Here is a 23,042-nt window from a genome sequence, read left to right as displayed (position 1 = left end):
ATGTAACTCCATAGCTTAGAAATCTATTTACATATATATTATTTATATAGAATATAGAAAATGATCACTGTCCTTATAATCATAAAGTTGTAACATTTAAAGTTGCCAACAGTCAGAGCTGCAACTAACGATTATCATTTTCATGATTGATTAATCTTCTGATTATTTTTATTTTATTTTATATAGATCAAATGACTAATCAATTAAACAAGAAAATAATTGACAGATTTAATTGATAATGAAAGTAATTGTTAGCTGTGGCGCTAAACAGTAATACATAGTATACCTCTACAAGATGACAAAATGTGAAATATCATGTCATTGTCATCTGAGACACATTTTATTCTTATGTGCAGCTGAAACTAAAAAGTGAGTTATGGCCACTTTCACTTGAATGTCTTGTACATGTGCCTTTTTTTTATTTTTTTTCAAAATGTGTTTATATGAAAACATGATTCTGAGAAGACATAATTCAGGACTAGAGAGAGCTTTGTTTTGTTGTGTGTGTTGTGGCGGAGCATTCACTGAAATTCTCTCTGGTTTGGAGTTTATTACTTTAAATGAAAGGTGCACTTAGCTGGCATGTTTAAAAAAAAAAAAGTAAAATTCCCTCCTCACTCAAACACCTCTCATCTATACAGTTACATCTGGGTTTTGCACACCAAACTGCATGGGAAACTTTTCATATTTGCAGATATGCTCTGAATTTCCTACTTACATTTTTCATGCGGGTACACGCTCATACAGGGACTTTAGGTGTTGGCATATGGGAGAGGAAAAACAAGGAGGATTCTGCAGACTTGCTAAGATGTGGAGAACAAATGGGGAGAAGACAGCGAGGAGATAAAGGGAGTCGAGGAGCAAAGGTAGCACAGAGGGACAGGAGAATGAGTGACAGCGAGGAGCATCTGCGGGATAACATGCGTGTTTGAATCGTGTCTTTCGCAGCCATCGCTCTCTCAAAAAGGAACCATCTGAATATGAAACCCGGTTGGGAAGAAAAAAGTGAAAGCGGTGAAAACACAGCAACTACTGAATGACATCCGAGGCTCTTGAAAAACACTGTTTTCAAGTTACTTCAATTTGTGTAATAGCTGCCACACTACGCGATACTCCATTAGCAGCATGGCGGTGTACACAATCGCCGTGTGAGATGAGCGTCGTAAAGAAAACATCTCTCATAATCACACTGTGAGAAAGTTATTAAATGTCATGTTACAGCGATGTTTACAAGAGAAACATTCTGTCATGATTCAAGAGAAGCAATGCAGTGCGGAGAGTTGTGTAAAAACGATGCTGTGAGTCATTGCCTGTGGAGATTTGTTGCCGTTTTGCCCTTTGGTAGGACATTCGTTTAACATAATTGCCATGAATCCACAAAGAAAGTGTGTTCTGCTACGGAGGAGTGGAGACTCACACATTCTGACAGACAGACCTGACTCGCTGCCGACAACAGCAACTTTATCCTTCTCTTTCTCTCTCTCTCTGGTCATTAATGAGCAGCTCAGGCACACACACAAACATACACACACACACACACCGCCTGACTGTAGGCAAACACAAAATATATACACACACATTAAGCAGCAGCTCCTTCGAGTGATTGCCCTCACAGTGTAATGTGCTGAGCTGTTAGGAGGCTGCTTAGCTGTGCCTCAGTTAGTGACAGCAGCTGGGATTAGGGTCTGCTGCAGGCCCGGGCACAACCACTGGTTTCATATGCTGCCATTCAGGGCACAGATATCTTTGCACAATGAGGACTTAATACTCCAAATGTCCTGTGCTGGTACTCACACCTCTGATAGCTATACCCATGTACAACAGCAATTCTATGCAGCGTGTTTGCTCACTTATCATACAAAGCAGCTGGAATTTGACAATCCTTGAAATAAATAATTGAAATTTCATAACTTGAAGTCAATTTGCTGATGAGGACTATGTGATACACACAAAACTTCCAGTATGTGCATGTTATTGGAGCTTGTTTTGTAATAATCTCTAGTAATTTGTAACTAACTCATAAAATAAATCTATGATAAATGATGTAACTAAAGGAGTTTCTTAAATTTTTGGTAGTGGTAATAGCTAGAAAACCACATATGAAAACTGTCATAGTCTATTGCACTTAATGTATGAAATTAAGGATTTTCTAAATCAGTCTTTATTATAACAGATACAAACATAACAGTCATTAACTCATAAAAACATTGCATAACTCCACAGGGTACCGTTAGTGAAGAAACATAAAAAGATGATCAATAGCCTTTTTACATTAATACGGTGAGGATGATTTAAGATTTTCTTTACTGTTATCTACACACACTGTACACCTTTTCAGCCTGGAAGAAAACTTTCACAATGTATTTTTATTGTTTTGTTGTACCTGTTTCTTGTTTTTGTCTATTTTTTATGCAATTCATTTGAATGTCTGTTATACTGTTTCGATGATTTTTTTTATGACTAGATGAGCTGAATTTTAATCAGTGATAGTTAGAAAACAATTCAGCTCAGTGGATGAGGACATTAATTATTTGTGGCAGCAAAAATGAGTTTTTCAAGATTGACTGTGATTTTGATGATGGCATAAATTACACCATCATACAATACATCAGCTGGAAGAGAGCCATATATGAAGACAGCTCTTCATTCAGTGATGCAGGCAAACATGAATATTATGAGAGAACCTCTGTTTATCTCCTAGATAAGAGAATCAATCCTCTGAAACCTTCCAGACCTGAATAGCGTGCTCATTCCAAGTGATCGACATTTCATATTCAATAACAATCATCTCCTCCTCCACCTGTGCGCCCTCTCCAACCTCGCCGTGGGCGGCCACTCCATTCCAACATGGCTGGCAGCTGGGTGGATGTGTGTGATTGGGGAGCCATCTGTTAGCGGGCAGATTAGGTCTGCTTCCTCTGCTCTCCTGTGTAGGTCCAGCTCTGACCCAGCCAGCTTTGTAATCCGTGTACTGTGAACTAATGGGCTTTCTGAGTCGAGGGATAGTGTACACCTGCGTCTCTTCTCATTTGCTCCGAGTGGATGGTAACTAGCTCGATGTCAGCGACTCCAGACGGAGATGACTAGACGTCCCCGAAATGGAAATGTGCCTATGCATAAGCGAGCGATGTGACCCAAAGACAAAGTACATGTAGAAAAATGAAAACTGATGGAGGGAACTGAGGACAGAGAACACATCTGAACTCTGTTTGACTGCACTCTCATTTGCAGAAGAGAATATGACTTGCTTTTGGATACAGATGTTTGTATGAAATTCCAGGAAGTAGAGTGATCTCATTAGATTTGGGGCCTAGTGTATGAACCATGTGTAAGCGCATTTCCACGTATAGTCTGATTGATCAATTTCTTCTTATGCCAGAGAACATGCATATATATACATTTAGAACCTCTCCTGACCAGCTGCACCAATGAACCCCCATCGTTACACAGCTGTAATCAAAGGTAAACCAATTCCTCAACTTTCTCTTTCAGAGACATACAAAGACATACATTTACATCTTATTTGGAAAACAAGGAAATAATTTCTTCCATTAATGTCTCATTTTTGTCTTGTTTCTCCAGCACTGCATCATTGAGCACCCGTGGCTCCACATAAGAGATCCAGGGGTGTTAATGACACTGAGTTGTAATCAACCTGCATTACTAATCAACTGTCACTTCTCATCAGCATTCATTTTTAAGTAATTTACCTAAACAGGTATATTTTCTGTCCTGCTGAAATTGTTCATAATCAGTGAATTACACTGAAGTGGTACTGTGCCCAGTGTCTAGTGTGTGTAGTGCAACTTTTTATTTTACCATTATCTTACATGAATCATGTTCTACCTGTCCCCGTTTTGTATCTTTATTCGTTTATTTTTGGACAAGCCACTACTGAAATGTCAAATTAAACAGTTTGGTTGATCTGAAATGATTTGGTATTGGGGTAAACTAGAGTTTACAGCTACAAAAACATTACTAAAGAGAAAGTTTGACAGTATATAGTATATTTGTACAGAGCGGTGCAACAGTCTTTGCACCATTTTAACCAAAACCTATCATCACCACTTAGGGAGACCTTGGCCAACTGTGGACATCACAGCTTTCTCTAACGGCATTTGTGCATAAAAGCTATCTGAATGACAACAAATGAGGTGCAAATAAATGTTGTAAATGTTGTAACACCCAATGTGAAATACAACACCACCAGCACAAGCAGATGGATGTAGAGTAGGTGGGATTTATCATGCTTCATTGCGTGAAGGTGTGAGTACGCCTGATTGACAAATACCACGTTTCCCGGTCGTTCAGACAGTCCCTACACACACATTCCGAGCTTGTTGCTGTGCACACTTTGATAGATAACATCCAACGTGTACTACATCACCCTAAGAACAGTATGATCATTAAAATAAGAAGTAATTTTCCACCTTTACACACTCAGACATATAAAATCAGCACTTATCGCAGCTTAAACTCCAATCTCTTTGACAAATTACAGCTGTGTTGGGGAGATGGCTGCCTACCTGTCTGCAGGCTATCTGGGAATAGCACAACTCCAAGTGATCAAAGGACTGATTTTCAAGTTTTCGGAAACTAAGGCAGCTAAGAAAAAACCTTGAACTGAAAATGAATTCGGAATGGTAATACAAGCCCTTCTTTAAGCAACAAAACATCACTTGCATGCCAACGGCTGCTGGGGGTGTTCTTGTCTTATTGAGATCCGACTAACAAGATCTTTTGTTTTTAGCAGCAAACAAACTGACAGCAAAGAGCAGGATTACACTGTGACATTCTTTGCTTTCATCTTCTAGCAAACAACTCCCCTCCTCTGAACTCCTTCTAACCTTATCAGTCTTATTTCTTCAGCTACGCTCACAAACAAGGAGCCCCTGGATCAAACCTGCCCCCTAACTCCCCCGGGCCCCCCCCCTCGTCCTCACAGCATAATACAACAGCAGGAGTCAACGGGTGACTTAGGCCTTGCTGTAAAACCCTGTAGCTCCCTCTTAACAGCTTAGAGAAGAATAGACGCTAGGACGTTCTTGCGAGCTCTTTAATTACAGTACTGAGACTCGGCAAACAATGTTCCGTAGGAGGAGGGCATGAGCATGCAGGGAGCTGGGAGGTCGATGATGTTGTTGTGCTGTTGTTGCCTTTAGGGCTTATCTGGGCGGAAGTACAAGACAGTGTGTATGAACCAACCAAACACCAGGTCTAACAAAGCGTGGAGAAAAGGATGAAACAGTCTGTATTACCGATGCATGGCTTAAAATAACAGAGCGCACGTGCATGCATTATTGCAGGTGTGTGTGTGCACGTAAGAGTGTGTGGTGGCCTGTGTGAGGAATATGTGTGCATGAGTATGTTTGTGCCAGTTTGATAAGGCTTTGGGGAAAGGGCACATGTGGCTAAACAATGAGAAAAGGCTATTCTGGGCTTGAACTCGTTAAGACAGAGAAGTGTCTGAGCGTGTTTATGTGTGTGTAAGGATTTGTGTCCTGTGATAATCACCTATTGACTACTGCCTCTGACTTATCAATCAACACCGCCTCTCTCAAATGAGGCTTATTCACAGCATTGACGGTTTCATCAATTTTCATCAACTGGATAGGATGGAGGCATGTTTATGTTTGAATCTATTACGCATGTTGTTCATTTGCAGGCCAGGGGAATCATGTTACCATTGATTTCCTGCTTGATGCAGTATATTCCCACCTTATCAATTAGTCACCCATTGCCTACTTTTAAAGAGATAGTCTAGCCAATTTGTATTGTACTTCTAGTATTGTACCTAAAAGTAGAGTTCTGCTGATCAGCCTGATGGGTCTCTACGCAGTATCTGGTTTTGTGTCAAATTTGGGCTTCGGGCTCAAGTTGGGTTCAAGAAGCTGCGTTGATAGGTGTGTGTTGTTTCAGGTACCAGTGAGAAAGTTAAATACAGTTCACGAGGTTCAGTCGGAGTAACAGATCTGATTTGAGCCAGGTTTAAGTTTTGTGCCAGATAACCTTCTTGAAGCCAGCTGAAATGAGAGACATAACAACTCCTGGCATCACAGAAGACATTATACAACCGTTTTCACAGGCTGAGCAGAGTAGGACTCCCTGTGACGAGTAATTTGACCTTTATGTGTAAAATCTGTGGAGGTCCACTTTAACTCCCTTTGGTTTTGGCATGTGGTAGCTGTTGATAAAGAGGTTTAGGAAAATAACACTAGCCAACAGGCAAATAATGAATTGCAAATTCTGACTGCAGCTGGCTGGTAAGGCCACCAAACCAGGAATTTTGGCAGGTGAGCAATCACTAACCTAAGGCCTTTTCTTGTTCCAAAAATATGTTTGGCTTAGAAAAAATTGTGTCTCCTGGATAGTGAAATAAAGGTGGCACTTTAGCCTGAGGATGAATTAAGTTATTTCCTTCTCTGTGTATAACAATAGCACCTCTGTTCCTACAAACATACGACAGAAAAATTATATTTCAGCATATTAAAGTCAGTATTCTAGGTTTCAGTGCCTTGAGGCCTGAAACTAAAACCCATTAATGCAGATCTTCGCTTCTATTTGCATAGCAGCAGAGGAATCAAGGCTCCAAAAGTAGCAACTGCTGACAAAATATGTTCTAAATGTTACAAGTATGCAGTTATTTCAGAGAATGCTTATTAAATTGAAGGCACACTTTGCTTGTGGGGGGGTAAGACTTTTTGGGTAACTCAACAATTTAGAAATTCCACTCCTACAAACAATAATGCAATCTCCTACCATAGCACTTTATCTATTTCCGTGCAATGAGAAGACCAGTCGCTCAAAAGTTGTCATGTCCGCCTTGATGTGGCCAATGACAAGCCCTGCTAAAAGGTGTACATGAGGGTAACAGCCAATCAGGTGGGAGATGGTGGGTGGTGATGTGGTGGTGACACGGGCCAGGGATTTTTGGTTTTGTTGGCAGCCGGTGGATGAAGCCTGCGAAATGTATCTGTCACTTCCGCTGGCAGCTCTGGCATGTTAGCACATCAATCAATGTCAAAGCCCAGGACGTGGACACCAGCCCAGGAACAATGTGTTCGTTAATACAAGTCTGAGTGTGTGTGTGTGTGTGTGTGTTTTTTAAGATGAGCTCCAGCCTTCTGTTCCAATACAGACTTAAGGTAAGAGAGCGAGAATAGAGCAATGTCGGGCTGCAGACGACGAGGCAGAGTGAGTACTAACAGTTTATACATGTGCTGATCCGGGTTCAGATGGCTTACATATTTGGCAGCAATAGTCAAATATCAACAAGATATTCGACTTAGAGCCTAAATGTGGAAAGTTTATACCACCTTGGACTGACAGGTTGAACCCTGCTGACCTGCAAATGCACACCGATATGAGCAACTAATTCTAAATTATGTATCAGGTGAGGTGTGCAACACTGTCTCGTCTGCATCTTAAGCTATATATCAGCCCTGGCTCTGTTTCCAGCTGGCATAAATATGCACCTCATATTTGCGCTGTGTCTACATATGATTTACTGGACTACACCTATACTTGTATTGAAATGCAGCTACATCTCCAGTATACACAATGACACTAAATTTCTCTTATCCTCGCCAAAACAGAGATTATTATACATGTCATTTCTTTTTATAGGATTTATGATTTTTAAAATTAATATCTCCCTATTCACCACAGTAACCTGAAGAACCATTCAGGACTGTTTATCAACCTACACTAACGACAGCCTATTTGATTTGTGTGTTTTCTAGCAGCTTGCACTAAGAAAAATATTTCCATTTACACAGCAGCTGTATTACATAAATTGGATGCTCATTGCTTTACAGTCATTGCTGTTAATGTGAGCAGGTGGATCTTTGTCACACTTTAGAAGAGCTTCAGCTCAGTTTCTAAACTGGGCATGAACAGCTTTACCCCAGCATCTAATAATAATCTGGGTGGTGTGAGTCCCATATAATATATTGGCTGTGTTAATTGAGTTTGGTTTTTTTGTAAATTAAAGAGCTCCTTCTCATTGCACTTGTACTTGGTCAGCTTCTTGAGAGTTTATACCACGGCTCTGTCAGAGTCACTGTCCTCTAAAGCGCGATTGTCTTGCTTGTAAGACACTTTGGATAAAAGCATCTGCCAAATGACAAAATGTAAATGTAAAAATGCAATTAAATGGGGTGTTAGCTGTGTTAGATTGAGCAACTTTTGTAGTGGGTTTGTCTCTGTTATATATAAATAATTGAGACACAGTAAGCCCTAAAACAAAAGCCTGTCAACACTGACTTGGATATAATCACTTAGTCACTGTTAGATGTGAACTGCTGTCCTTGCTCTGCTGCTGCTACCCAGACGCTCATAATAAAATGAAATGTGGCGTTCAGACATAAATCATCTGTGTGTCTCTCAATACTTTGCATATGTTAATGTTCACACCAAGCCCATTTGTTACCAGTATCAGTTGCTCTGGCTGCTTTCTTTATCATCCAACTCATTCAGTAGCTATCTAGAATGATAAATGAATTAAAAAAAAGTAAATGGCAACAATGAAAAGTTTATTTAGTGCAGAAAGTTCACATTCTCAACATGTAGCCTCAGATCTTTCTTATGTGGTGTAACTTGTTTCTCTTAGAAATAAGGCTCCTTATGTGCACAGTTTTCTCTTTAGGAGGCATGTCAGTGTAAAATTGAGGGTTGATACTAAAAATGAGTGTGTAGAACACATGCACATCTCTCATGTGCTTAAAAAAGTTGTAGATACTTTCTGCTTCCCAAGGACTTGCAACACTGTAGAATCTTTACTGCATTTAGAAAAAGTAGAATATATTGAACCCAAATTGGATTTTCAATTGTACCTCTGTACCTTTAAAAAGGGAGCGTTCAACGGTATTGTGAGTCATTAGGCAGCAGAAAGTTGATAATTGCAAAGAGTCATTGAGCTAACACCAACTACTTGTGGATTATAACAGGTTAAAAACCACGGCTGTTAAAGTAACTCATGATGATGTCACTTTAACTTTAGTGAACAGAATATCTAAACCTCTCAGTAATTGCCAGATTCAGACCAATAAAGTCAAACTGTTTTAATGCCATGATTGAAATCACACACACACACAAACACACAGACTGCAATCCACATTCTGAACCGGCGCTGTACACTGAAAACAACTGCGCTAGCCTAGTACACTTAACCCTTGTGTTGAATGGTTGAGCACCTTGCATGCTGTAATTCTTTACCCTATTAACACTTGATTAGGATATTCTAGGCATATTAACATTGAGTTGTACACCTGCATAAATGTGATTAGACGTTGCTAGTCGGCTGATAACTCCACAGCTGTGAATAAGCCAGTGACTGTGGAGCAAGAATTAAAAACAGCTGATCCAAATCAGCTAATGCCAGACTTCAGTACTCTGCTTAAACAAACACAATGCTTCACTTCTATGTGAGTAACTTTAGCTCTTCTTTGCATGACTTGTTGCTGCTGCACGGATTCAACTGTGGATCTTGTGGTACTGTGTACCCTGAAAGGGCAAACTCTAGCTTTTCTGTCTTCTTTCCTACCAACCCAACAACAGCTTAATAATGGAGCAGTAAAAACTGCCTTAGTCAGTCACTGCCATTCATCCAAGAACTAGAGCAACCATGTATTCAAATTCAGTTAAGTGTGTCTCAAAATAGCCTGAGCTCCACAACAAACATCCCCACCCAGAGTCATGATGAATGCTGCAAGCTTCTCCGCAGGACTTGATTAGGCTGCTGAGGGGGATTTGGGGGGGGGGGGGGGGCAAGAAGACAGATATCAAGCACACCAAACGCATGGTGACCCCCCTTCCTCTACCACCATCACTACCACCCTACCCAATGACATTTTCCCCGCAGGCCCAGAACCAGACCAAATCATCCACGCATTAATGTCGCTATTAGTCCTGTGATTAGGATGAGGGATGGTCGGATGCCTAATGAGCGAGTGAGTGTGTGGCTGTGAGGTCTCAGTGTGTGTATGTGGCCTAATGAGAGGCAGTGGACCCCTACCACGGTTTTGATTGACAAGAGGGTGAGATTATGGGAGAGGAAGAGGTTTGGGAGTGTTATCGGTAGAGGGATGGGAGAGATGGGAAGGGGGTTGATGTCCCATTCATGCACCTACACCTGCCTATACATACACACACACACACATCCTGAGCATCATTGCTCAGTTTGCCTGCAATCTCCTCTGAACAATTGAGGAGCTAATGATATAATAAAGAGTCTGTATTTAAATGAAAACATTGTAGGGGGTGGAATCAAGGTAAAAACAAATGGGTGGACTGCTGGGTGGTTGCAAAATGCTTATGATTTATTTAAACATTACTGTGTGCACTGGAAATTCAATCTGTGCTGATTAAACTCTAATGGAGACTGATGGAAGAGATGGCAGAGGAATGTGGAACTTTTTTGGGGAGGGAAGTGAGAGAGGAAGGGGGAGGATGACAGATGGAGTGAGCGACTCAGGGATTTGTGCGTTTGCATCGCAATGAACAAGTGTAATAGTCTGTGTGTGCATGAGTGTTGCTATGAACTACAGTCCGTTAATAAAAAGGCAGTGAGTTGGAAAATTGCAAATAAATCTGTCTGAGTCCAAAGCTGACTGGCTGGGGAAAGCCAAAACACAGAGACGGCGCCGAGGCAGCATACTAAGCGTAGATCAGCTTGTCCCTGACCTACATTCCAGCACTGTGTAGGAATTCAATCCACCTGCACGATCGCTAATTATAACAAGATCCACAACAAAAGGTATGGTCAGTCTCTGCTGATAATACCTTCTGCTACTAAGCCTGATTAAGCTGACAAGCAAGACATTGCTCTTTGGTCAGTGTGATTAGTCATTAAATGGCAGATTTTAGATAAGTCTTTTCAAAGTAATAAAGTCTGTTTGAATACTGCCCTGAATTACAGTGTAATAAAAAAATGGGCTCATTCAGGCCAAAAAGAGTTAGATATGAATGCTTTGATATATAAGTTCAAACTACTACAAAAGAACAGTTTTTACTACCACCTGTCATTATGATGGTTTAACAGTCCGCATGATCTGTTTGGCTTAGAAACTAAGAAAATGTCATTGTCTTTTGCAACAATGTGTAGCACACTCACACAAACTGACACACTAACAACTATGGCCAACGGTGGGCCCTATTTTAACTGCGCAAGTGCAACGATAAGCACCAGGTGGTAGGTTTTAGGCGCACAGACTATGTGGGCATCTCCATGTGTATCTGCTATTTCGGTTCATGTATGTGCAGCAGCGCAACACGCATAAGGGCTGGGTGACTGTGAATCTAGATCAGCGGGCGTGGTGATTACTAAATTCTCTCTCAGCCAGTCACATCACTGGTCTAAGCTCTGAAACAGTTGTTCCAATCACAGTTAAACGTGATAACGACTTCTCGACAAACAAAGTTTTTCTTCGGGAAATGTCTGGGTGGTTCGCAGTGTCACGACATGAACACACATCACCACAAATCTGCAGCCAAAGACAGATGGATTGCATCAACATGAAAATTACTTGCACTGAAACGGTCAAATTTTTAAAATTACTTGCGATTGTCTAACAGCTGTCCCGGTAAACCTCAAAATTGTCTACAGTGTCCTTATCTTAAGCCACCTGATTTCAATTTGAGATGAAAAGAGGTGTATGTGTCTCTAGAGGAAGGCAGAAGTGTTGATGCTACAGGGCAGTGCATTCTCAGATCTGGTCTGGTAAGGGAGCTGAAGTGTGAGAGGCTAGTAGGTCTGCACTCACTTGGCACTCTGTTGATGGCTCTCAGCGGTCTCAGCACGCGAACCGTCCTCACCGCTGAAAAACTGACGTTCTGCAGGTTGAGGGAGTACTCCAACATCCTGCAACGCACGGAGAGAAAATGCATGTGAAAAAAATAGCATCAACAACCATCTTTGCTATCACAGCTCAACACTGCAGAACATACTTGATATCACCTGGGAATAAAAACACAGAAAATGTAAAGGCAAAATGTTGTAGCCAATTATAAATTGCATGTATAAAATGCTCTCCCACTCTCACTGGGCAAGTAGTAATTAATCCTCTAATGATCTGAATCACATTTACATTCTTGCCTTTAGAGACGAATGCAATCCATGTGTTCTGGCAAACAACATGCTTTCATTCCAAAGCTCACTGGACTGCAACTAAAAGACCAGAAAGAAAAACACCACGCACACACACACACACACATACACAAAGCAGTGTGTGTGTTTGTGCTTGTATATGGAGCGCAGCATACACGCAATGTTTGTGTGCCTGATAAACACTTGCGTATATTCACATGCACCCTCGCACAATCGACCTTCAAAAAGGAGCAAGGAGGAGCGTGTGTGTGCATCCCCCTTCGAGATGTCAACAGCGGGTGAACGACTTGTCATTGAAGAAGAGGATGTGGCATCCACAGTACATAAAAGAGCAGCATCAGATCAGTCTGGCTCGTAACCTTGAAACAGCACAGACTCTTAACAGCCTTTGCAGTGGCTCTTTAGAGGCTCTCTAAGGCTGTGATGGGAGGTTAGAAGGACAGCGCTTAGAAGAGAGCGCGACTGTGGAATGCTTGAAAAAACGTTTTTCTTGTTTCTTGATCAGTGTTTATCGTCGTCCCTTCTCACACACACACGCTCGCTCTCCTTGTGTGTGTGCGTGTGTGTGTGTGTGTGTTTGTGTGTATGTGGAGCAGATGCTGAGCACATGTGCAGCTTGAAGGGGCGTGCAGATGAAGGAATTCCCTCCTCGCACTGACTCCAAGTCTGTCTGTCTGACAAATTTGCAACACATGTATGTATGTGTGAGTGTGTGTGTGTGTGTGTGTGTGTGTGTGTGTGTGTGTGTGTGTGTGTGTGTGGACAAGCCTGTTAGTCACCTTAAGTGCAAGAAACTCCCCTGAAGGAATTAAGGTATGAATGTGTGTGTGTATTTGTGTGTGTGTGTGTGTTAGTGCAAGCCCTTTCTGGTTTGTTACACTAAAGCATGCACTCTCTAACTCACAAAATTACGTACACACACACACACACACACACACACACACACACGCAGAGCTGACAGATGGCCTGCAGTCCAGAGAGAGAAGGTAAATAAGTAAACAGTTAACAGAACAGCATCTCCAGCGGAAAGATGCTGGTATTACAGTATCTTCCAGTTCCTGGAAACAGGTACATCACATCAGCAGCTGTCATGTTCTGTAACAGCTGCCATGGACATTCAGGTCAAAAGATATCAACTAGCACTATTATGAAAGACTAACTTAGTAAAAAAAAATACCACTTTTGGGAGCACAAGCAATAACTATACACCACCAAAAACTATTAATATCCCAGCAGGAACATTAAGGGTAATATTATATATCACAGGAATTTAAAAACATTAAAGGGGCACTCCACCAAATTACACGTCAAAGTCAAAGGGTATTAATCAGCCTGTGAAAGGCACACTTGTGGCTCTGAAGGAGCTTTTTCAAGTATGGGAAAATTACTCTAAAGTTAAGTAATATCTGTTTTGACTTGGAAACTACTGAGTTGCATTATGGGGAGTGTAGGATGCAGAGTTTTTGGAGCTTGACTTATACCAGCAATTAGAAGTCAAGATATCGCATCGATTTTGACCATTCATTTTTTTTTCAATTTTAACAATAGCTTCTAATAGTTTCTTTTAATAAATATGAATAGATTAATATAGAGAAAACAATCAGCAGATTAATCAATAATAAAAATAATAATTTGTTGCAGCCCTGAAAAGATGATTAAAAATCTTACTTTTGAATACTAGAGACACATTATATGTCTTTATTAATAAGAGACACAGCTTTGTTCCAGACCTCTGAATCATTATCCATATTTCTTTTTCTCTTTTTTTTCCAGGGATTCAAATAAGTCTGGCTTTGTGCTCAATGATGTTTACTCGTCAGAGAAACAATGCACCCAGTCAGAGCTTTGTAGGAAGGATTAAGAACGGGGACATCAGCCTCTTGTGTGGATGAGACTGACGCAGCTGTACAGGTTGTTGTAAGTTGACTTACAGAAAAAAACAACTCTCAAATACTTTTCATCTTCTTCATGCTAGTTGCCTGGCAACCTCACAGATATCTACATGGTGATGACAGGACTCCAGGAAGTCATTGCACCTGACCAAGAAACAGACCCGCATATAATCCCCCATAAAACCACAAATGAATTAATGAGCTTTAGAGGTGCCAGTAGACTGATTTCGTTACCTTCAGACAGAGCCAGGCTAGCTGTGTCCCTGCGTTTATGCTAAGCTAACTATACAGATATAAGTTATCTTTTGTCAAAAAAAGCAAATAAGTTTGAACTATTCTTTTAACTACTCCTAGCAAACACTACTGCTACAGTAACTGCTTGTATGTCAAGTGAAAATGATGTTGAAAGGACGAATCAGTCACTACTGATTAGTTAGGTCAAAATAACAAAGCCCTCCAAACAGAAAACAGCTTATATGAACAAGATGTCAGACTGAATAATGAATGGCCATACAGTCTGATTATCATGCTATAGGAAAAGGAGAATATGCCATAAATTCACTATGAATTCAGCGTTGAGTAGAACAGTCCCAATGGGAAATTCATGGTAACATTGTCAGGATACCAATGGGAAAACTCATGTTTGAGGGCCACAGACACGCTATAAATCCCCAGAGCAATATAGTACAAATATTAGGGTAATTTTTCATCAGACAGAGTTACATAAACAAACTTAAAAGCGGATGATGAAGGATGTCTGTTGAAAAATAGTGCATGCAAAAACACTTGCTGCCCCTGATGAGAGCCAGATGAAAGTTTGGTGTGTTCAGTGAAAACTGACCCATCTCCCGTCATCTGGAATGAAGAAACAGCCAAGGAGAAATGGAGTGTATCAAACAAACGATGGAAACGACAGGAAGTTGTGCGCTGTTTTCGTCAGAGTCCGTGCCAGTGTTGATGATGCTGATACAGGGAAGGGCAGCGGGAGGAGGATTCAGAAATGAGAAGCAGGAGAGGACGGGGGAGGCCCAACCTCGGAGGGAGTTTTGCGTGAGGAGAATTCCCAAACTAAAGCCCGTGAAGTGAAGCGACACATGGGGACGGAGTCAAGGACAAAAAATTGTTTTACATCTTGTCGTACACAGTCTGATGCAATAGTTGTGCATATCTTGATATGGAGAAATCCTTACAAGGACAAACAACTCACAGAAGAATGTAATGAGATTCGTATGAATCATGCAATAAAAAGCAGTCAAAGACATACAGTGTGCACAAAACCACACACACATTTCTCTGGGCGTGTAGACAGCTTGCTTCTTAGCTCGTCCTCTTATTGCCGAGGGTGAGTGTGTGTGTTTGTGCCAAAACAGCCAGGCGCATGAAGGATGGTATACAGTTTTCCAGTTAAATCTCCTCCAAAACAAAGACAACAGTAGCTTGGAAAAGGTTTTGCGCAAACAGACACACAAACATACGCACATGCACACGCACACAGTAGACACAATGCCACCCAGAGAGACCTATAATAGGAAAAAATATGCAAGGCAGCTCAGGAATGTAGAACAGTGTATGTTGTCCAGTGTTTAACCCCTCCTGTCCTCACCTAACCTTTATCTGTCTGCCCTTCTGTCTGCATCTGTGTATCTGTCCATCTGCGTCAGTCCACTCATCCGTCTTCCTGCAGCTACAGCATGAGTATAATTTTAAGTAGCCACCAGTCCCATATCTGTCAGATAAATAAGAAGGAATGTGTGACTGATAGATGGACCAAAGGGCTAAATCTGGGTGGAATCAAGGTTGAGACTGATATAAAAGGAATTTCACCAGTGTATATTGTTTCATCATTTTCCTGGCTGGGTATCCATCTGAGTATTTTTATGCAAATCATGATGGATAGACTGAGAAAAGCTCAATGGAATAGACAAATTTTGATTGAGTCGCTTCAATTTTCATGCGTGATTTGATGCTTAGGAGTTTGTTTTAACAGTACAGAAATTATGCGATAAATAATGTTGGTGATACATTTGCTGAATAACTGATGAGGTGTGCTGGGGCTTTCATGCTGCCCTGCAAGTTGAAAAATAGCTTTGGGTGTTCTGAGTTATTTCCTGTAAAGAGCTGTGACTTCAAAATGCGTGTCAAGCAGACACTGTGCACGTCCACTGCTACAACCATTGATCGATCCACGCAGATGCCTGGTAATGGCTGTTTATATTGTTTGTCTTCTCACTCTGGGTAATATAAGAGGATTGATGTGAATTTAAAGTACAGCGGTAGGTCTGGGATGTGTTTACCCTAGTGTAAAATAAAGACTCAAAGCTTTTAGCCTAGTTTTGTCAAAGGAGGGAAAAACAATACACCTTCCAACAACATGACAGCTAAAATAAATACACTTTTTTCATGAATTTGTTCTTTAAAAATACAAGCAAGCCATTTGTTTTTACCAAATTTACATATTTTCGCTTAGTAACAACGACATTTATATGAAAACAAAGCTAATTGCTTCTACTCTGTCAAGTTCTCAACACTTAATAACCACTCTGCCTGCTGTTTCTTAGCAACCCCAAATTAATATTCATAGCTGGCTTCTGTTTTTGGTGGTAAACTGACTGTATGCTACCAGCCCAGCACCAAACAACAAAAGGACAAAGTTAGCAACTAGCTGGTGAGCAAGTGTAGCAGCTACAGAGCCATAATAGCCCTCTGAGCTGTATCTTTAATAAAGTCTGAAATGAACTGAATGGAACTAAACTGATATATACTGGACTTACATTTGTCAGGTCACCGGAAACTATGTTGCTCTGTGTCTACGGGGTGTCTAAAAATGCTTAAGTTTGCTAACACATTAGCCATATCAACTTTAAAGGGCATTAATACAATATGTCACATGTGATTTTTCAGCTTGTTGTGGGGTCCCTTGAGAAAGAAAAACTGACGACAAAACTAAAACATAAGATGAGCAAAAGATAAGTGAGATGTGTTTAACCTAGCGTAGCATACAAACTGGAAAAGGGGGGAAACTGCTAGCATAGCTTTGTCAAACATGAAAAAATACAACTCAAAAGCTTAAAAAATGCACTTTTGTCATGAGCATGTGCTCTAAAAGTACAACAAGCTATTTATTTTCATTTACATATTTTCATTATAATACACTGACATTTAGATGGAAACGATAAAGCTAATGTCTCTTCTGCTCTGTCAAGTTCCTTCCACCTAGCACAATAGCTACTTTATCAGTTTATAAGTAACCTCACCTCAATCTTAACCACTGATGCTATGTCTTTGTCCTCCTACTTAATTCTAAAGTATGAGAAAAAGGTGAGAGTGAGAAAAATTGCTTCCATACAAAAATAGATCTAATTTTGAATTGTTTTTGGGGCTATTTGCATAGAGAACACCCCAGAGTAAATTCATTCACCGGAGAAATATTGCATCATATTCATAAACATAGAGGGTTATATTGAGCCAAGTTAATTCCTATCTTCAACTGTCACAACAGTTCATTGATCCACAGTCAACATGCTGCCTTACCTGTTTAACCCCACTTTGATTATTACATTATATATTGATATTAGATTATTGGATTATACTGCCTTATCACTGTGGCTGCACATTTCTCCATCATATTCTGTCCTGTCATTTCTCACTTATTAGGAACTAACCAGTCATCTGTCCTCTCCTCTTATATTCCTTTAGTCACATATTGTTTTCATTCTGTTCGCCTCCACACCACTGACAGACAAGCTGTCACACTAGATGTTCCTCAGCAACTGAATTATGAGTGATGGATAGCTCTTTGAGTGTGGCATGCGTGTGACTAAAGTATATATTGCTCCTATGGTGCACATAGCATTTTCACTTCAAAAATGCTATGTGCACCATAGCAGCAATTAGCCTTTGTGCTACAACACACATTCAACCAATATGTGCAATTCAGGTCACTGCATTGAGAACAGCTAACAATGAGAGTCTGATCATATTTCTAAAGAAAGTGCATGTAGTATCATTTGGCAGAAGTCCGGAGAGGAAAAACCACAGAGAACAGACAGATGGAGTGTTTTCATGCTGAATCAGATTGAAACTCTTTCATCAGCAACACTTTCTGCCATCATCCCACTCTGCTGCTTATCTAACCCAAATGTTAAGCAAGTTATTCTTCACAGTCATGGATGATTACTGAATATCTCTTTCTCATGCAGCAATCAGATACCATGAGGGAATTCTACTTTTTCTTGTCTGCAAACAGAAAAGTCAGAGGTCTTAGCTGCAGAACTGTACTCCTTTAGACCTGTTAGGCATTAAGTGTGTTGCTCATGGACACTTCGGAGCGGGCATGTCCAAATGGCACTCTAGTCACCCCAATTTAGAACTGAATTCCTTTAACATGGTCAGACTCACAATGTACAGTTTTAAAAAGAAGGATCAAAATCAATGCAGCAGAACCAGAGATATTGCCTTTCTTATTCCACACATTCATCTTCCTTGTCAAAACCAGGCGCCTACATTACCCACAATGCAACTCAACTTGATTCCCCTGACTCTTAGGATACAGGTGTGTTGTGCCAGTAGCTGTGCTAGTGATGTGTAGAACAAGAGACACCACTAAAAACTGTTCAAATTAAATAAGATATACAGCAATAATAAAATCATGTTATGTGCTCATTAGCATTGCCTCCAGGAATCCATCCTCTTATATTCACAACAATAAAGCAAAATATGTCTACAAAAATAATTACAAAAATGCGTCTCTTCTGCATATGAAATAGTATTTAGACCCACAGCTTCATGCAGGTCAAACAAAACTAAATGAAAACATGCTAATGAGGGACTTTACTTCAGTTATTTAAAAAATGGCATGCTTACAATCAGTCAAAATGCAAGAACTGGTTATTTATGCTTGATTTTCTGTGCACTATTAATGTCTACCTTAGAATATGTGATACTTCACTACTCTAACAAGGAGAAACCATACCCCAGGGACAGCTAAAGCTAGTAGCCTTTTATCTATCATAATGATTTAGAAAACTAGTAAAGACACTATCTGAGATGGTTCTCTGTGGTTATGGGTTAAGGGTCACTAAACTGCAGAAATCATAATTATGTTTTTCACTCCTGTCCATGATCACAATACCTACCAGTTTAAGTGTGATTTACTCTCTGATACTCTGATACGCCAGTCATCAATTATTACCACGTGCTAACAGAAATTAAAATTTACAAGCAGTAGCAAGTGCTTTCCTGTCCCTGGTTTTGTGTCTCAGGGAGCATACAGGCTGCCCTGTCTTGTTGGGGAGGTTGTTGGGGATATATGCAGCCTGGGAGGGAGACTGCAGTCTACTCAGAGCTGAAATAAGTACTTCCACCAACTCTGCATGTTTTTGGGTAAAAAAAAAAAAAGTAATCTCTGTTTTTTTTTTTTACAGTTAATAGCCTGCCTCCCCTCTTGATAATGAGAAACAACAGAGCTGTAACCAAGGTGAGTCTATTCTCAGGATAAATTCTTGCCGTTTCAGACACAGTTTTTCACTTGTTTCTATTAGCATTCACTTTCTGTGCATGGAGAGACTTTCCCACCAATGACTAATGAAACTAGAATTTAATTTGGGAACACAGTGTGAATCACCAGAGGCTGCTGGATGCTCTTCTCTATTACTACATTGTGATTTAGAAAGATAGTACAGTTTTACATGCAAATATATTCTGATGAAGCTTTAAAACACTCTGTGCACATTTCTGCTCAACCTTTTTTTAAATTTATCTTTCTCCCCTCTATCTCTCCTGCATCCCTGCCCTCCTTTGCTCACTTCCACACTCCCTCTCTCCCTCGCTCTGACTGATAATCTATGGCTGATCTCCTGACCCACTTGTAGTTGGGGGATAATCTAACTAATGGAGGAAAACCCAGGTAGATAAGGGCACCCGTACAAGAAAATACAGCCGTATAGTCCTGAGGCTGTATATTGAAAGGTCATGGAGAATGGAAATAGAGCGAGTGGGAGAGGATGACAGACCTACTGCTGGACTCTTGACAGTGGACAGTTTGTTTAATGGCCATCATTGTTCATGGATGCTATATCATTGTCCTCATGCTCTTTTCTCTGGACTGCAACATCACTCATCTCCCCTTTCTCCCATTATAATCTCTCTGACTTTCTGACTCTGCTTTTAAATTAAAGTAACAGTTCATGTTGGGAAATATTCTTATTTCTTTCCAAAAGTAAGATGAGAAAATCAATATCAATCTCATGTCTGTCTGTTAAGTGTGGAGTTGGATTCAAGACATGTTTTTTTGCCTAACAAAAACTGGGCAGGGGCAGCTGCAACGATTTCACGATGAACAAAAGTTTATCCACCCACCCAGTATTTCTGTGCAGCATCTCTGGCTATAGCTCAGCTTGCCAAATATGTTTTGTTTTGGTCTCCATACAGAAATGATGGTGCCAAACCAAGAAACTTCACTTGGACAAGACAGGAAATATTTCCAGTAACTCCATATTTCCTGGAAATATTTCCAGTAACTCACCATAAAACCACAATTTGTCAGTTTTTTTTTTCTGTATTACCATCGTTTATTTAACCAGGTAAAAGTCACATCAAGATTAAAATCTCTTTTTCAAGAAAGACCTGGCCAACACCTGTTATATGTACTGGTTAAACAAATTAGATATATCATGTTAATGGTAGGTGTATTTTTGTTTTTTTTTTTAACTTTGTACAGAGCAAGGCTAGCTGTTTCCCCCTGCTTCCAGTCTAGGTTAGGCTAACCACGTCCTGACTCCAGCAGCCTGTTGCGCTGAACTTAAGTTTGAGTGTAAAGCCAACACAACTGCTTCACTGTAACTACTTAGTTTAAAGTATAAGGCTGGTGATTTTCTATATTTTTCCTATTGTCAACAAATGTGCAGAGTCAAACCAACAACAAAGGGGAGGGGTGTTCAGTTGGTTGCAATCTGCAACCTCACCACTAGATGCCACTAAATCCTACACACTGGACCTTTAAAAATGAGAAAGAAATGCATGCGAGTGTGAACTAGCTAATATATAATGTTTATTTGGTACCTCATCAATAATTCAACATATTGCTACGTTTTATCACTTCCGCTGTAGTTTTTTTTCTTACTGAGGGGATGATCATAAATAATTACATGATTACATCAACAACAAAAGTCTCTTCCATTTTGGCAAAAAATATTCTGCCAAAGTCAAAACCTAAACAGTTAAAAGTTTGTGTAGGGTACTGGTGGCAATTCCCATCTAAAGTTGACGCAGCTTAAAATCAGAGCTGTGTCCCCATCTAATCCAAGTAACAGTAACTGTACAGCACAGTACCGACTTACACCTGCACAGGAAGGTGTAAATTGTAAGTTCTATTTTAACTTTATGTTGTAACCAACTTATATGATGCAACCTGTTTTTTTAAATCATAGCTTGAGTTACATATGAACTATCAAATCTTCTTATCTCACTCTCGGAAAGAAAGATGGTGAGTGTATTCCCCTGAGTATTGGTATTTTCTCTCATTTTCAGCTTTTCTTATCTTCCCTCATTGATTTTAAATACTTCGCCCACCTTCTGCCCCACTCTCACTTTGTCTCCCTCTCTCCCTCCTCTTTACATCTCTTCTTCTTTCTCTCCGTCTCCCTCACCTTCTCTTCTCCACTCTCACATTCTGTCTTCCTTCGGCTGTCCCCCATCCTAGGCTGGACCTGATCCAAAGTGGCATCAATAAATCATAAAGAGAACAAAGGAGGAGACACTGAGGATTGGATTCAGTGCTTCTCTCTCACCTCCTTTAGTGTGACTCAATCACAGGTCTGAAATCGAAGAGGATGTTATGAATATTTAAAGCCAGTTAAAGGTGCTAAGCTTGCATTTTAAATAGCAATATTTCATGGTAGAATTAATTAGATAGTTTCCTATAATTACCTTAAATGATTGGGACCATGGTCTAGATGATGGGTAGTATACCATATTGTCTCCACTTTGTGCCAGACAGTTCTAATATTTCACTGATTTATTGTAAGACCGCACTTCCAATGAACTCTTTTGCTCTCTTTAACTTCATTGTAGTAGAGAAACACACTGGATGATATCTATTTTTGATAGCCTCTCTTTGCTTCAGACATCCACAACTGTAAGAAACTCTTAAAACTTTAAATCTGTCAGCACTGAAAAAAAACAGTCCTTTGTCCTGATTGCACTTTAAAGCAACTAACACACTGTGTTGCACACAACAGTGTGGAGGCAAGTAGCACCGGACTCTGTTCTTGATGATGGTATTTTTCAAATTTCTCAAAAGTAAAATTTCATTGATTTGTTAATATTAAAATGCTAATCACATGCCTTTGATTTTTTTTAAAAAGCTGTTCTATTCTAGTTGATTAACAGATAATTAAATGAATAAGAAAGCAAAAAACATATGGGCTATCTGTTTTTGTTTGTTTGTTGTTGTTTTTGTTTTTTTGTTTTTTTTTACAAAATATCATAACATCACAAAATTCTGTTTGTTTTTCTAACTTATCTAAATTTTTGCTTTTATTTGTGAAACACCGTATAGCCTCACCTCTTCAGTGCTCTAACAATCTTTCAAACATTGAAATGAATTATTTTAGTTTAAAATCATCATACTGATTTTATCACCGTTTGATTGCTAGAGGATGTAAAAGTGTCTGAGTTACAGCAAAATGTCATATGGCCAAACTGACTGACACAGCCAAAATGAGTATTTTCACCTGTGGTGCCTCTCCTGAAACATCAGACCAGATTAAATATTGAGGGAATGGGATGAAGCAATCGACCCATCCTGCCTCTGCTTCTCTTCCTTTCTCTTTCTGCCTTTCTCTGTCAATCTATTCCTGTTCCCTCCTAACTCCTTTTCCTCCTCACTCATCCTTTCTTTCTCTCTCCAGGAGAAGCCCAGCCACAGAGTGAGCGTAAAGTCAGATCGATGTACTATGGATAGGATACCCTGTCTGCTACAGTAAGTGCTTCTACACTCCCTCAGCTATTGATTGGGACTCCACTGCACCAATCGATAAATAAAT

At 40.1% G+C, this 23,042-nt stretch overlaps 1 protein-coding gene across 9 annotated transcripts in view; it reads right to left on the bottom strand.

Annotated features, from left to right (window-relative positions):
• The window catches only part of cacna1g (calcium channel, voltage-dependent, T type, alpha 1G subunit), a 164,445-nt gene that overhangs the window by 115,693 nt on the left and 25,710 nt on the right, over positions 1 to 23,042 (bottom strand). For all 9 annotated transcript variants that reach the window (XM_067577235.1, XM_067577231.1, XM_067577234.1 and 6 more), the window contains exon 3: positions 11,763 to 11,860. In XM_067577235.1, the coding sequence (XP_067433336.1) occupies positions 11,763 to 11,860 (98 nt within the window). The remainder of the gene's footprint in view (positions 1 to 11,762; positions 11,861 to 23,042) is intronic.

The sequence above is a fragment of the Thunnus thynnus genome, chromosome 20 (genome assembly GCF_963924715.1).
Source record: "Thunnus thynnus chromosome 20, fThuThy2.1, whole genome shotgun sequence".
NCBI classification, from domain to species: domain Eukaryota; kingdom Metazoa; phylum Chordata; class Actinopteri; order Scombriformes; family Scombridae; genus Thunnus; species Thunnus thynnus.
This window is presented reverse-complemented; position numbering and strand designations above follow the sequence as displayed.